Source organism: Microcaecilia unicolor, unplaced genomic scaffold (genome assembly GCF_901765095.1).
Source record: "Microcaecilia unicolor unplaced genomic scaffold, aMicUni1.1, whole genome shotgun sequence".
NCBI lineage: Eukaryota > Metazoa > Chordata > Amphibia > Gymnophiona > Siphonopidae > Microcaecilia > Microcaecilia unicolor.
Window position 1 is genome coordinate 49,487 of NW_021963279.1, and position 14,664 is coordinate 64,150.

General features: G+C 44.8%; 1 protein-coding gene across 1 annotated transcript; it reads right to left on the reverse strand.

The window, feature by feature from the left end:
- Nucleotides 1-2,850: 2,850 nt before the first annotated feature.
- LOC115459137 (gastrula zinc finger protein xLCGF3.1-like) lies at nt 2,851-3,965 on the reverse strand. Its single transcript, XM_030189010.1, has 2 exons — nt 3,821-3,965; nt 2,851-3,742 (listed from the first exon to the last, which is right to left on the reverse strand). The coding sequence occupies exon 2, from the start codon at nt 3,685-3,687 to the stop codon at nt 2,857-2,859; it is 831 nt and encodes a 276-aa protein (XP_030044870.1). The 5' UTR covers nt 3,688-3,742; nt 3,821-3,965; the 3' UTR covers nt 2,851-2,856.
- Nucleotides 3,966-14,664: the final 10,699 nt, after the last annotated feature.

A 14,664-nucleotide genomic window follows, 5' to 3' on the forward strand; every position in this document is an offset into this window, starting at 1 on the left:
TGAATCCTTTGGTGAATTTTTAGATGTGAAAGCAATGTGAAGCTTTTATTACACTCAGTACATATAAATGGTTTGTGGCCACTGCGGCTCATTTGGTGACTTTTTAGAGTTGAAAGCCGAGTGAAGCTTTTATTACACTCAGTACATGCAAATGATGACTGCTGTGTGGATCTGTTGAATTTTTAGAGTTGAAAGCCGAATTAACTACTACTACTACTATTTAGCATTTCTATAGCGCTACAAACGTACACAGCGCTGCACAAACATAGAAGAAAGACAGTCCCTGCTCAAAGAGCTTACAATCAAATAGACAAATATAAAGCAAGCAAATCAATTGTGGGGGGAGTGGTTACAAGTCAAAAGCAATGTTAAAGAGGTGGGCTTTCAATCTACATTTAAAGATGGTCAAGGATGGGGCAAGATGTAGGGGCTCAGGAAGTCTATTCCAGGCGTAGGGTGCAGCGAGACAGAAGGAGCGAAGTCTGAAGTTGGCAGTAGTGGAGAAGGGAACAGATAAGAAGGATTTATCCTTGGAATGGAGTGCACGGGAAGGGGTGTAGGGAAGGACAAGTGTGGAGAGATACTGGGGAGCAGCAGAGTGAGTACATTTATAGGTTAGTAGAAGAAGTTTGAACAGGATGCGAAAACAGATAGGGAGCCAGTGAAGCGACTTGAGGAGAGTATGAGTAAAGCGGCCCTGGCGGAAGACGAGACGGGCAGCAGAGTTTTGAACCGACTGGAGAGGGGAGAAGTGACTAAGTGGGAGGCCAGCAAGAAGCAGATTGCAGTAGTCCAAATGAGAGGTGACAAGGGTGTGGATGAGGGTTTTGGTAGAGTGCTCGGAAAGAAAGGGGTGGATTTTACGGATGTTGTAAAGAAAGAAACGACAGGTCTTGGCGATCTGCTGGATGTGAGTAGAGAAGGAGAGAGAAGAGTCAAAGAGGACCCCAAGGTTTCGAGCTGAGGAGACAGGGAGAATGAGAGAGCCATCAACAGAAATAGAAAAGGGGGGGAGCGGGGAGGTGGGTTTAGGGGGAAAATGAGAAGCTCGGTTTTGGTCATATTTAATTTCAGGTGGCGTTGAAACATCCAGACAGCAATGTCAGACAAGCATGCTGAAACTTTGGTCTGGATGCAAGGTGAGATATCAGGGGTAGAAAGGTAGATTTGAGAGTCATCAGCATAGAGATGGTAGAAAAAGCCATGGGATGAGATTAATGAACCAAGGGAAGAAGTGTAGATAGAAAAGAGGAGGGGACCAAGAACAGAACCCTGAGGTACACCGACAGGCAGAGGGATCAAAGTAGAAAAGGATCCACCAGAGTGAAAACTGAAGGTGCAGAGGGAGAGGTAGGAAGAGAACCAGGAAAGGACAGAGCCCTGAAATCCAAGCGAGGACAGGGTATCGAGGAGTATGCTGTGATCGACAGTGTCAAAGGCAGCGGAAAGATCAAGAAGAATGAGGATGGAATAGAGATCTCTGGATTTAGCCAGTAGTAGGTCATTGGAGACTTTAGTAAGCGCAGTTTCGGTTGAGTGGAGAGGGCAAAAACCAGATTGTAGTGAGTCAAGAATAGCATGTGAGGAGAGAAAATCAAGGCAGCGGTGGTGGACAGCACGCTCAAGTAATTTGGAGAAAAAAGGGAGGAGGGAGATGGGTCGGTAATTAGAGGGACAAGTAGGGTCGAATGAAGGCTTCTTAAGGAGAGGTGTGACCACAGCATGTTTAAAGGCAGCAGGGACAGTCGCAGTGGAAAGTGAGAGGTTGAGAATGTGACAGATAAAAGGAATAAGAGCAGATGGCATTAAGAAGGTGGGTGGGAATGGGATCGGAGGAACAGGTGGTACATTTTGAGGAAGAAAGGAGAAGTGTAGTTTCCTCAATAGTAACTTCAGGAAAGGGAATAAGGGGAAGGAGAGAGAGGGGAACGGATTAGTGGAGGGAGAGGTGACGAGGTAGAGAATGCAAGGTTTATCTTTTGAACCTTGTTGTGAAAGAATTCAGCAAGGGTCTGAGGAGATAATGAGGGGGCACCTTGAGGAGAGAGTTCAATGTGATGAAGAGAAGTCAAGGGTTAGAGCCAAGAGAGTTAGTCAGTTGGATATAATAATCCTGTTTGGCGTGTAAAAGAGCAGATTGGAAGGAGGTCAGCATGAACTTAAAGTGTAAGAAATCAGCAAGGGCCTGAGATTTCAGCCAGAGGCGTTCGGCGGAGCAGGTACAGGAATGTAGGTAGCGGATATGAGAATTCAGCCAAGGTTGGGGTTTTGTACGCTTTATAGCGCAGGTCATCAAAGGTGCAAAAGTGTCTAAGGCAGAGGATAGAATATTGTTATAGGAAGAAACAGCCTTGTTGACAGACGTGGATGGTGCCACAGTCAAGAGGAGGTTTGAAACATGGGAGGATAGAGATGAAGGGTCAATATCATGAAGATTCCTAGAGAAATTAGATAAGATAGGACGGGATTGGAAGTTAGGAGATTTAAGTGTGAAAGTTATAAGATGGTGATCAGAGAGGGGAAGATCAGAGGCAAGGAAACTAGAGGGTGAACAGTTGTTGGAGAAGATAAGATCAAGACAGTGACCATTTTGATGAGTGGGGGAGGTGGAGCATAGTTGGAGATTAAAGGAGGATGTTAAGCTTTTGTTACACTGAGAACATGTAAATGGTTTGTATCCCATGTGGATCATTTTGTGAAGTCTCAGATTTGAAAGCACAGCAAAGCTTTTATTACACTCAGTACATGTAAATTGTTTGACTGCCGCATGAATCTTTTGGTGAAAATTTAGAATTGAAAGCTGAGTAAAGCTTTTATTACATTCAATACACGTAAATGGTTTCTCTCCTCTATGGATCATTTGGTGATTTTTTTAGAGTTGAAAGCCGAAGTACATGTAAATGGTTTGACTGCCGCATGAATCTTTTGGTGAAAATTTAGAATTGAAAGCTGAGTAAAGCTTTTATTACATTCAATACACGTAAATGGTTTCTCTCCTCTATGGATCATTTGGTGATTTTTTAGAGTTGAAAGCCGAATGAAGCTTTTATTACACTCAGTACATGTAAATGATTTGTCTCCTATGTGAATCTTTTGGTGAATTTTTAAACTTGAAGGCTGAGTGAACCTTTTATTACACTCAGTACATATAAATGGTTTGTCTCCTGTGTGAATATTTTGGTGGAACTTTAGACCTGAAACCTGAGTGAAGCTTTTATTACACTCAGTACATATATATGGTTTGTCTCCTGTGTGGATCCTCTGGTGAATTTTTAGATTTGAAAGCTGAGTGAAGTTTTTATCACACTCAGTACATGTAAATGGTTTGTATCCTATATGGCTCATTTTGTGTCTTTTTAGATGTGAAAGCCGAGTGAAGCTTTTATTACACTCAGTACATGTAAATGGCTTGTTTCCTATATGGCTCATTTTGTGTCTTTTTAGATGTGAAAGCCGAGTGAAGCTTTTATTACACTCAGTACACGTAAATGGTTTGTACCCTGTGTGGATCATTTTATGACTTTTTAGATTTGAAAGACGAGTGAAGCTTTTATTACACTCAGTACACGTAAATGGTCTGACTGCAGAGTGGGTCTGTTGTTGAATTTTTAGAGTTGAAAGCTTAGTGAAGCTTTTATTACACTCGGTAGATGTAAAGGATTTCTCTTTGTGATTACTTTTGTGCATTTGGAGTTCTGAAAACAAAGGGAAGCTCTTATTACATTCAGGACAAATAAAACTGGTGCTCCTATTGTACACAATACATGTAAATTCTTTCTGGTGTTTTTTTCCTTTCTTCTTGCCATGGTGGAATTTAGAAGTCACCTGATCACTATTATTAATTTGGAAGGGTCTCTGGTCCTCAGGGATGTTACTGAGCTCCCTGTCATTTCTCTCACGCTTACTGACTCCATCCGTTGAATCTCCTGCAGGGTCTCTCTGTTCCTTTGATTCCTGCTTACAATTCTTTGTATTAATCCTCTCAGTTCCTTGGGAAATATCCTCACAGACATTTTCTGATTGTCTTTGGATTTGTTTCATTTCTACATGACGTTCTCCTTGCTGTTCTCTCTTTTCTTGTGTGATGTGATGATCTGTTCAACATACAAAGAAAGTATAAAAGACAGTGGTGGTTTCTAAGATATTACCTGCATATAATAAGGATTGGTTATTTTACACTGAGACATTCTATATGTGGCTCAACTGGTGTGTTTCTTATCTGCAGACCATTTGGTTGAAATGGTTTTCTACACACACTGCAAACTTGTGAATAACAAGATGTTCCTTGGAAATGGCACAGAGTAGACAAAAGAGCTTTGATGAATGGCCTGTATTGGATATGTTATAATTTTATTTATTTATTTTGGTTACATTTGTACCCCGCGCTTTCCCACTCATGGCAGGCTCAATGCGGCTTACATGGGGCAATGGAGGGTTAAGTGACTTGCCCAGAGTCACAAGGAGCTGCCTGTGCCTGCAGTGGGAATTGAACCCAGTTCCCCAGGACCAGAGTCCACCACCCTAACCACTAGGCCACTCCTCCACTAGCAACATTCCGTGTAGAATCTCCAATAGTAGCAACATTCCATGTTCCACTGCACTAACCACTAGGCCACTCCTCCACTAGCAACATTCCGTGTAGAATCTCCAATAGTAGCAACATTCCATGTTCCACTGCACTAACCACTAGGCCACTCCTCCACTAGCAACATTCCGTGTAGAATCTCCAATAGTAGCAACATTCCATGTTCCACTGCACTAACCACTAGGCCACTCCTCCACTAGCAACATTCCATGTAGAATCTCCAATAGTAGCAACATTCCATGTTCCACTGCACTAACCACTAGGCTACTCCTCCACTAGCAGGACGCGCAGGCTTCTGTTTCTGTGAGTCTGACGTCCTGCACACGTTTTCCCAAAACGAATCATCCCGTGAGATATTCTTGTCACTGATAAAGATTACAATTGTGCTTGTCATGAAACAAGCAGCCAATTCACAAAAGTCCTTTGCACTCAGTACAAAGTTTCACCTCTGCTCATAACTGCGGACCTCACTGATGAATTTACATGGCCCCCGATGCCATCCACAACACCCTTGCCATGAAATGTTGCACTGCACTTGCAGGAAAATGTTTTGTTGTACTTGTCAGCAATCGTTGTCTAGGGATGGTCCCAAGTCCAGTTCACAGAGGCAGTGGGTTCCCAAAGAATACACAATCCACACAGGTTTGGATATATACATAGAGTATATTGTATGTAGATTCACAGCATTTAGTACAGGGAAATCATACAGTGCTATATCTGTGTGTATGTTTAGATGGGAATCAATGAGAGAAAGGTAAGAATGAGGGGGGGGGGGTGCAGGGAAAGAGAAAGAGAGAGAAGTGCCTAAGAAAGCAGAGCCATGTGCTTTGGGAGAGAACGCTTTAGGGTAGAGCTGGGGAAGAAAGGGGGGCCAGGGCTCTGGTGGTGTTATGTCTGGGAATGTGAGCCCTTGTGCCCGACTGAGCACAGCGAAGATGGAGTGACACCGCACTCGGTCAGGCAGCCAGACAACCCCTAGCTTCACCTGGGAAGCGACCGCCGTTCCCCAGGAGTTGAGGCCCCAGGTGCAGGCGGCCACCAGGACTTCTGGAACCGGCGGGGTTGCACGGCCACTGACCCAACAGGCAGAGAGAGCAGACACAGTCCAGGAGCAAAGGAATCAGCAGGGCAGCGAATAATCAGAGAAACAGCCCGAGGTCTAGGCAGGCAGCAACACAGCGCGTAGTCAGGCAACAATCCAGGGTCTGGTACACAGGAATCACAGGAACAAAAATAGCCAGCTGTAGAACACAGACATAGACCACGACCTCTAAGCACTAGAAGCCGAAGCATAGAAGGACTGGTGGCAGGGCTTTAAATAGTGTAGGAATTAGGCTCAAACATGGGCAGCTGATCCAATATGGCTGCCCTCATCAGAGGAGGATGATCTACACCCAAATATGGGCTTCCTTCCTGCAGCTGCCCAACTTCAAGATGGCTGCCACAACCTGAGATGCCCATCTCCAAGATGGCCGCCCTATCCCACATCCAAGATGGCCGCTGCATCCTCGAATGCCCATACCCTGTGCAAACAGGCTGCACCTCTGGAGGAGTGTAACACAGTGTAACAGGTGGCTGGAGATGGGTGTGGGCAGATACAGGGCAATATGCGCTAAACTAAACGAGGCTTTAACGAACAGTTTTCCTACCCTGGCATGCATTAAAGCCCAATTTCCGACGATGGTAGCAGCAAATGAAAACGGAATGCAGATGAGCAAATTGTGTAGAAACCCTATTGAAATGAGATGCACTAAAGTTTTCCGCTTGCCCTAACGCTGGAAAACTACAGGAAAGCTAACGAGAGGTCTGTACCTCTCGTTGGGGCTGCCCGGCTAAAACGTAAATGTAAAAACAAAAAAAAAAATTGCGAAGGGGGCAAAAACGCTCGTCAGGAGCGTCCTTTATTGACGCCTGAGGTCACCGCTGCTCCCCGCTCCCCCTGCATTAAAATCCAAATGTAAAAAAAAAAAGGATCGGGAGGGGGCAAAGGCACTCGTCAGGAGTGTCCTTTATAGATGGCCTTGCCCCCCCCCCCCCCCGCCCGAGGTCGCCGCTGCTCCCCGCTCCCCCCTGTATTATAGCTTTAGGCTGCCCCGGCCCCCCTCTCTTCCTCCCTTTCTCCTCAGCTCCACCTCCCGCCATCCTCTGCCCCCGTCGCCCCCCGCAGTTCCTTGTGACTCTGGGCAAGTCACTTAACCCTCCATTGCCCCTGGTACAAAATAAGTACCTGAATATATGTAAACCGCTTTGAATGTAGTTGCAAAAACCTCAGAAAGGCGGTATATCAAGTCCCATTTCCCTTCCCTATCCCCTTCCCTGAGGTCGCCACCGCCGCTCCCCCCTCCATCTTACCGGGCCCGCGCAGCGCCTCTCACCTCTGTGTGAAGGCGCTGCACGGGCAAGAAGAACAGCTGATCGCCTCTTCGCCGAGTCTTCGGACGTCCCTCCTTTCCTCCTGGACCTGCCCTCGTCAGACGCTTGGCTGCTCTGCACATGCTTTACGGGGCGATTACCGACGTTTTTCACGAAGGGTTAGTGAATGCAAGTGAGCTGCAATGAGCAGCTCATTTGCATTCCCTTTCCTTCGTGCATAGCCGTTCCATACCGATTCATTATGGAATTCGGTACGGAACAGCTCTAATGAGGACTTTTGAGCATCTTGCTCCGAAAGACAAAGAGAGAAGTGACCACCTGAGCAGAACCATGTGCTTCTGCTTTATATATCTCAAAATAACTCCTCTTCTTCCCAGCCTTTGATTTCAGCTCTTTCCTTTACAAACTCCAGATTACTTTCCTGATGCAGGAAAGGTGAGCATTTTCACAGGTTATAGTGTTTGAAGTCCCTAGTTCTGGAGCCTGTCTGTCTTCCTTTGCTGGTCCCAGATGCCCAGAGAGGACAAAGGGTATGTTAAGTAGGGATACTTCACAGGGCCTAGCAGGCAGCTGGGCAACATTGGGTTCATTTTGCCATCCTCCAAGATTCCTGAGGGAGGGGGGGAGTTATCAGAAGTCAGAAGCTGGTTTAATATTAATCTAAGCATGTCAAGCTGGTTTCATATTAGTTTAAGTATGTCCAGCCATCCTGACAGTACAGTTTACCTATTTTTGATTTCTGAAGATGGCCCATCAGTCCATAGACCCTGGACACATTCCTCATTTCAGGTGAGTTTGGTTTGAGTTCCTTTTCATACAGATGCTGCAACTGTGTTGTTTTCCTTGTCCTTGGTATCTGAACAGATCCTAGAAACAGAGAACATGACGGCAGATAAGGGGCCAAATGGCACATTCAGTCTGCCCATCCTCGGTAACCACTAACTCTTCCTTTCTTAAGGGATTCCCTAGGTTGCTTTTACACTGTTCCTTATACATAGCAGCTACTGTAAACAGCATCACACTGCCACGGCTCCACAGCGCACTTTGAACTTCAGCCTGATATCACAGCTATAAGTCATGGCAAAATCCATTTGCAAGATGAGAATGTCATCATGAAAATTTCTCAGCCTGGATCCGTTTTACATTAATATGTTTCACGGTAGCAGAAAAGTCCTCCTGAAGCTTTCCAGCGAGTTCACCTACCCGCCTTGGACTGTGCTTCTTTAGTTCAGGTTTTCCTCTTGTGCTGACTGGTCATCTAGAAACCTGTATCTTCCGGCCACTGCGACAGCTTGAACACAGTTCTTGCCAACAGACTGGATTTTTACTGTTGTCACAAAGGTACTTGCTCCAGAGTGACACTGAATCATATGTGATCTTCAAGGCTATTAGGTTTTCACATGTCAAACATGGCGTTTCATGCAGCAGCTTAACATTTTCTGGTGTCGTTTTACAAAATGTTGAAAATCCTAAGGAAATAGTGGGGCTGATCTCCTTAAACAAGCCGAAGGCTTCCCTCACAAACACGGTAAGGTAAGTTTTAGGAAGTTTCTGCTTTCTGATATCTTTCCAGATATAGTTACTTCATTCTTCAGTTCTGGGCATGTATACACATCAGGATGTGAAAAATTCCCCAACTGCCCTCTGCTGATCTGTTAAATCCTTACTGGATTGCTCTGCCAGCTGCTGCACCATAACGCCAGACTGTATGGCTGGCTTCTCAATTACAGCTTGTTTCTCGCTAGGCGATTTTGGCAAAGCAAAACTGGCCCTTTTAACAGCTTTTCCAAAAGACAGGGGACTCATGTATGAACCATCAGGACCTTGCTGTGCTGTTTCACCAACCCTGATGATTTCATTTCTTTTTTTTTTAAATCTGTTTATTGGCACAACATTAGACATGCAAAAACATGAAAACCAAAGGACTGATTACAAAGCTTAACCATCCACTTTTCTGTGATAAAGAGTGCCAAACATACATTTTTAATTTTTAAACCCCTTCCCCATATCCTCCCCTCTCCCCATTATTTCTCTCAAATTTCTGTTTTTATTGAAAATATTGTACAGATATCAAGTCATTATGTAGCAACAGTGTATTAAACACCTCTCGAACTTAAATACTGAACAGTGTAAGATAGCATATAGAATATTCCCTCATTTCCCCCCTCCCCCCCATCTTGCCATCAGCCATTAGAAAACATTGAGGATCGGTAGACAGACATCCAGAAGCATTCAAAGTCTTGGAACAATGAGCTTAGGGGCATCAAGGTCTATGTTAGATTTTAGTCTCCATGATCGATATCGTTCCCATAACCTATTAAACTTTGCTACATGTCCAGATCGTAAAGCTGTCATTTTAGACATTTGATATAGATAGTCCATCTTATATATTACTTTTATCACAGGCGGTGCTACTGAGCTTTTCCACTGTGCAGCCAATATAATTTTTCCCGCCACCAACCATATTGAAGTGAGCCGATGGTCTAAAAGACGTACCCCTGGGGGGCGGACATGTAGCAAGCAGACCTCCGGCTTTTGAGGATATCGCACTCCTGTCACTTGGATAAACACATCAATCAACTCTGCCCAATAAAGCTGAATTTTTGGACATGTCCACCAAATATGAAGCATGTCCCCCACTGCCACACAACCCCTCCAACACTTGTCAGACCCCTGCCCATACATTTTTACCAATCGCTTAGGAGTGTAATACCATTGATATAATATTTTATAACTGTTTTCTATCATTGAACTAGATATAGAAACCCGCAACATATGTTCCATGGCTTTTTCCCATTGTGTGTATTCTATTGTTATTTGTAAATTTTTCTCCCACCGCTGTAGATAGTGTAGTATAGGCTTCTTATCATAGAGCAATGCCTTATAGAGGCGAGAGATACATCCCCGGTGGCTGCCCACCCTTATTGCTTGTTCTATGGCCAATTCCTCTAAGGACAGTTCAATTTTTGCCCTTTTATTTATATAGTCTCTCATACGATTATAGTGAAACAGGTGGTAAGCTGGCAAACCATACTCCTCTTGTAAATCTGTGAATGGTATCATCTGTCCCTCGTCCCATAGTTGCCCTAATGTGTTCAGTCCCTTCTTCTCCCAACAACTATAAAGTGGATTGGCCATCCCCAGAGGACAACCTGGAGCGGTTTTTATGGCCATCTGTTGGAAATATAGTCTGTTGGGGATATATCGCTGCCGTATAGCCAACCAAGTTTGTAGGGGATATTGCACAGCTAGTGGGGCTTTCCTAATGTATGCCTGAACCTGCTTCTTTGGCATCCATATAATGGAGCGCATGTCAGCGAGCCCCATCCAATGCCGTTCTACTTGGAGCCATGGTTTTGCATTACCAATAGTCCACTCCGCTAACACTCGTAATTGTGCCGCTTGGTGGTATAGGGCGAAGTTTGGTACTCCCATACCACCCTGTTTTTTGGATTGGTATAGGACGTTTGCTCTGACTCTTGGTGGTTTATGCTGCCAGATATAGGCAAAAACTTTTCGATTTAGTTGGCGAAAGAAACCCCTCGGCATTGGCAATGGTAGTGCAAGAAATAAATATAACAGCTTGGGCAATATCATCATTTTTATAGCTGCCACCCTTCCCAACCAAGATAATTCTAAGCCCTCCCATTTATCTAAATCCCGAAAAAGTTCCTGAAGCTTTGGCGGGAAATTAGCCTGATGTAGATCCGCCAAGTTAGGTGTTAATTGGATACCCAGGTATCTAAGAGTTCTGGTAACCCATTTGACCGGGAATTGCTGCCGTAATAAGCCCTCCTCTATCTGCGGTATCCCAAGTCCTAAAACCTCTGATTTGGCCATATTCACGCGAAACCCAGATAACTGACCATAGTGATTCAATTCTTGTATTACCTGAGGTAACGATTCGCTAGGGGTTGTCACCGTTAGAAGGACATCATCCGCAAATAGCATAATTTTATGGGTTGTGTGTCCTATCCTTAGACCCTGTATGTAGGGGTTTTGGCGTATGTGTTGCGCCAAAGGTTCCATGGTCAAGGCGAATAACAATGGTGATAACGCACAACCCTGCCGCATTCCCCGTTCTAACGTGATAGGGCGAGAACTAGTCCCGTTGATCCGTAAGACCGCCAATGGCTGAGCATATATTAGTCGAAGCCAAAGGAGAAATCGACCCGTAAAACCCATATGCTCCAGGACCTCAAACATGAAGGCCCAATTAACCCGATCAAACGCCTTTTCTGCATCTAATGAAAGGAGCATCATGGGTTGTCGGGTGCTAACTGACTCATGGATCAAGTGTAGTGCTCTCCTAACATTATCAAATGCTTGCCGTCCTACAATAAAGCCCGTTTGGTCCCCATGTACTAATTTCGGCATGAGCTTTTGTAGCCTTTTAGCTAATATTTTGGTAAAGATTTTATAGTCGGATCCCAAGAGTGATATTGGGCGATAGGAATTACACAGCTGTGGATCCTTCCCGGGTTTCTGCAGGACTACAACATTTGCCAATCTCCAGGTAGCCGGCAACTCGTGTTGGAATTCAATTTCATTGAAGGCTCGGACCAATAATGGTATCAATTGCTTACTATAGCATTTATAAAATTTATTAGTATATCCATCGGGCCCTGGCACTTTGCCATGTGGTAGGTCTCGTATAGCCCATACCACCTCATCTGATGTAATAGGAGCTGAGAGCATCTCCTCCTCTATTAGAGATAACTGAGGAAGCATGGCGTGGGTTAGATAGCTTTGGGCCTGTTGTTGATCTAAGGTCCCCTCACATTGGTATAGTGTTGTATAGAAGTGGGAGAATACCGCTCCAATGTCTTCTCGTGTGGTATGCATATTCCCGTCCATATCCCGGATCAAGGGGATATGTGTATTCGTAGACCATTTTTTTAATTTATGGGCAAGTAGCCGTGAGGCCTTATTTCCGAATTCAAAATAGGTCTGTCTTACTCTTTGCAATTGTTCAGTGATCTCTGCCAGTTGGAGCTCCCTAAGTTCCATCCTTAAATTATGCATCTGGTGTTGTATGTCCCCTGTCTCCCCCTGTTGGGTGGCTCGTTCACTAAGAGCCATCAATTCTGCATGTATCTGTTGTGTCCGTGCTCTCGCCTGTCGCTCAACATGTGCCTGGATGGAGATGGCTTTTCCCCTAATCACGGCCTTGCAACCTTCCCATAATATTCCGGATGATACCTCACCATTATCATTGAGGTCAATGTATTCTTTAATATCTGCTTCTAATCTAGTGACTATTGCCGGGTCTGCTAGCAACGAGTCATTGAAGCGCCATTGTGGCTTCTCCAAGTTTCGTGTTTTCCTTTTTAGCTCCAGCACCACCGGTGCATGGTCTGACCACGTCCTAGGATGTATCTGGATATCTTCTACAGTGGAAAGTAAAGTCGGTGGCCCTAGCCATAGGTCTATGCGAGATTGAGATTTATGTACCGCCGAATAATATGTATACCCTCTCGCTTGCGGATTGATCTGCCTCCATATGTCCAATACCTGCCATTGTCTCATAAATTTGTGTAATTGGGCCCGGTCAGCTTGTGAGTATCGAATCCCCTGTGTGGTGTTGTCTAACGTGGGATGTAGCGTAAGGTTAAAATCTCCGCCAATCAGTAGGGTACCCTCAATATATTTAGTGAGAAGTATTGACACATCTAGATAGAAGGCCCCTTGTTGGTCGTTGGGCGCATAGATATTTAAAAGCGATAATATCTCCCCCTCCGTTTTCACTATCAACAACAGGTATCTACCCCCTTTGTCTCTGATCACTCGCTGTATTTGCCAAGGGTATTTATGAGAGAGTACTATCAATACTCCATTCTTTTTTTTTTCCAGGTAGTTAGATGCAAAAATTATTTGCTGATTTCTCTTTGCACAGCATAGCCGTTCAGCCGTCTGAACTAGGTGTGTTTCCTGAATGAATGCTATGTCTGCCTTTAGGCGTTGGATCTCTTTAAACATGAGCTGGCGTTTTGCCCAGCCAAGTTTCCAGAGCATACTTTTGTCTTGGTTTTGTACTGTGGAAAAGTGTTATGATGCATTATGGTTAAGGGTGGGGATTGGATAGGTAGTAATTGACCTACGTGGCAATTTTCCAGAGGGTAATTGGTGAGTGGAAACTGACCTGTCTGAACTGACTTAGAACCAAGTCTTACATCAGTACTGGGCATCATATTTGTAGTGTGTGTGTATACTGGGCATCGTGTGTGTATGTGCTGTACCCACCTTTTGTTTAGTGGGGTCGTATTCTGGGGTGCTCTGACCCCCTGATTTAAATTGCCAGACCCAAAAGTTCTGAATACAAGGTCCGTGAACCCTGGATTTCCAGGCAAGGGGAAACCATCACAAACTGGTACCCCTAACCCTGTGTCCCTCAGGCCTACATCCTGATCAGAATACCCTGTATTGGGGGCCCCATAGGGAGGTGAGGAGGCTACATAAGTTTCAAATTCAATCACTAAAGACATAGGCTGTATTGCAAACCACTTGATAAAGGTACAATGGCAGACAGACAAAACAGCAAAGAGGAGCTGTTGGTGGGATTATACTGAAGAAAATGATTCCGTTAATATTCCTGAAATGTTTGAGGTTATTGATATTGTAAAAGGGCCCGCTGCTCCAGTATGGGGGAGAAAGCTGCCTCCCCTGAATAGCCAGAACTTCACAAAACTGCCACCAGAAAATACTTCAAAAACATTCCTTTATTTTCCAGATTCATAAACAAAACTTCCCTCCAGAGTACAGACTTGCTTCTCAGGCAGGGCTGTTCTGCCTGGCTTAGTACATCAACCAATTACACAAAGACTGTGCCCCCTTCACGGAGGGGAATGCATTAGTCCTTTGGAAATCCCTGCTTTTGTGGTCCCAGTCAGTAGCAAAAAAAATAGTACTTGTCCCACAAGCAGGATTTCCCCTCAAGACAATGTTAATCACCAAGCAGCCCTTACTTTCAGGAGGTTCAATACTTTTGGGACTTCCTTCCACCCAAGGTATTTCAGCCTGCTTCACTTCTTTAGGGACCTGTCTTGCCCAAGGATTTTCAGCCTGCACTACTCCTCTCCTCCTGAACTGAACCCCTCTTCCCACCAGCCTTCCAACTTCAGAGGTTCTCCCAATAATCAGGTTTCAAAACAGGTTAGTAATTCCACCACCACTCAGAGTTTCCCCAAAAGAAAACCAGGCTTCTCTACTTAAGCAGGGTTTAAACCAAAATAAATTCCCAAAACCATGTAGGTTTCCAAACCTTCAGGAGATGCCTTCCTCAGCTCCCAAGCTCCCATTCCGTTCTCCCCCTGCTCAGGCTGGTTAATTCCCTCTTCCATCCAATCCTCCTCCTGCTTCTCAGCCCACCCCTCCCTATTACAGGTGGGCAGCATGATATACAGATTGCTGGTCCCGGGAACTGGCTCCTTCATTCACCCTCCCTCTTGTGGTCAGAGACGGTATATGGCCAGCTTGCCTATCCCCTGGGATCTCACTGCTAGGACTGGAAATGCATTCTGGGATATGTAGTTCATGGTTTTGCTGCTTCACTCTATACCTCAGGGATGTAGCCTTGTCACAATATGTTTAATAAATATAATAGTCAATATCGACTGGAAGGTGAGGGCGTTTGATGCAGAGAAGTTTGGCGAATGAAATGTTGTTACGTTCATTACCACACTGAACAGAAAACTGTCAGACGATTA

Coding starts and splice junctions, on each gene's coding strand:
- LOC115459137 (XM_030189010.1), bottom strand. CDS start 3,687: ATGCACAAAAGTAATCACAAAGAGAAATCCTTTACATCTACCGAGTGT.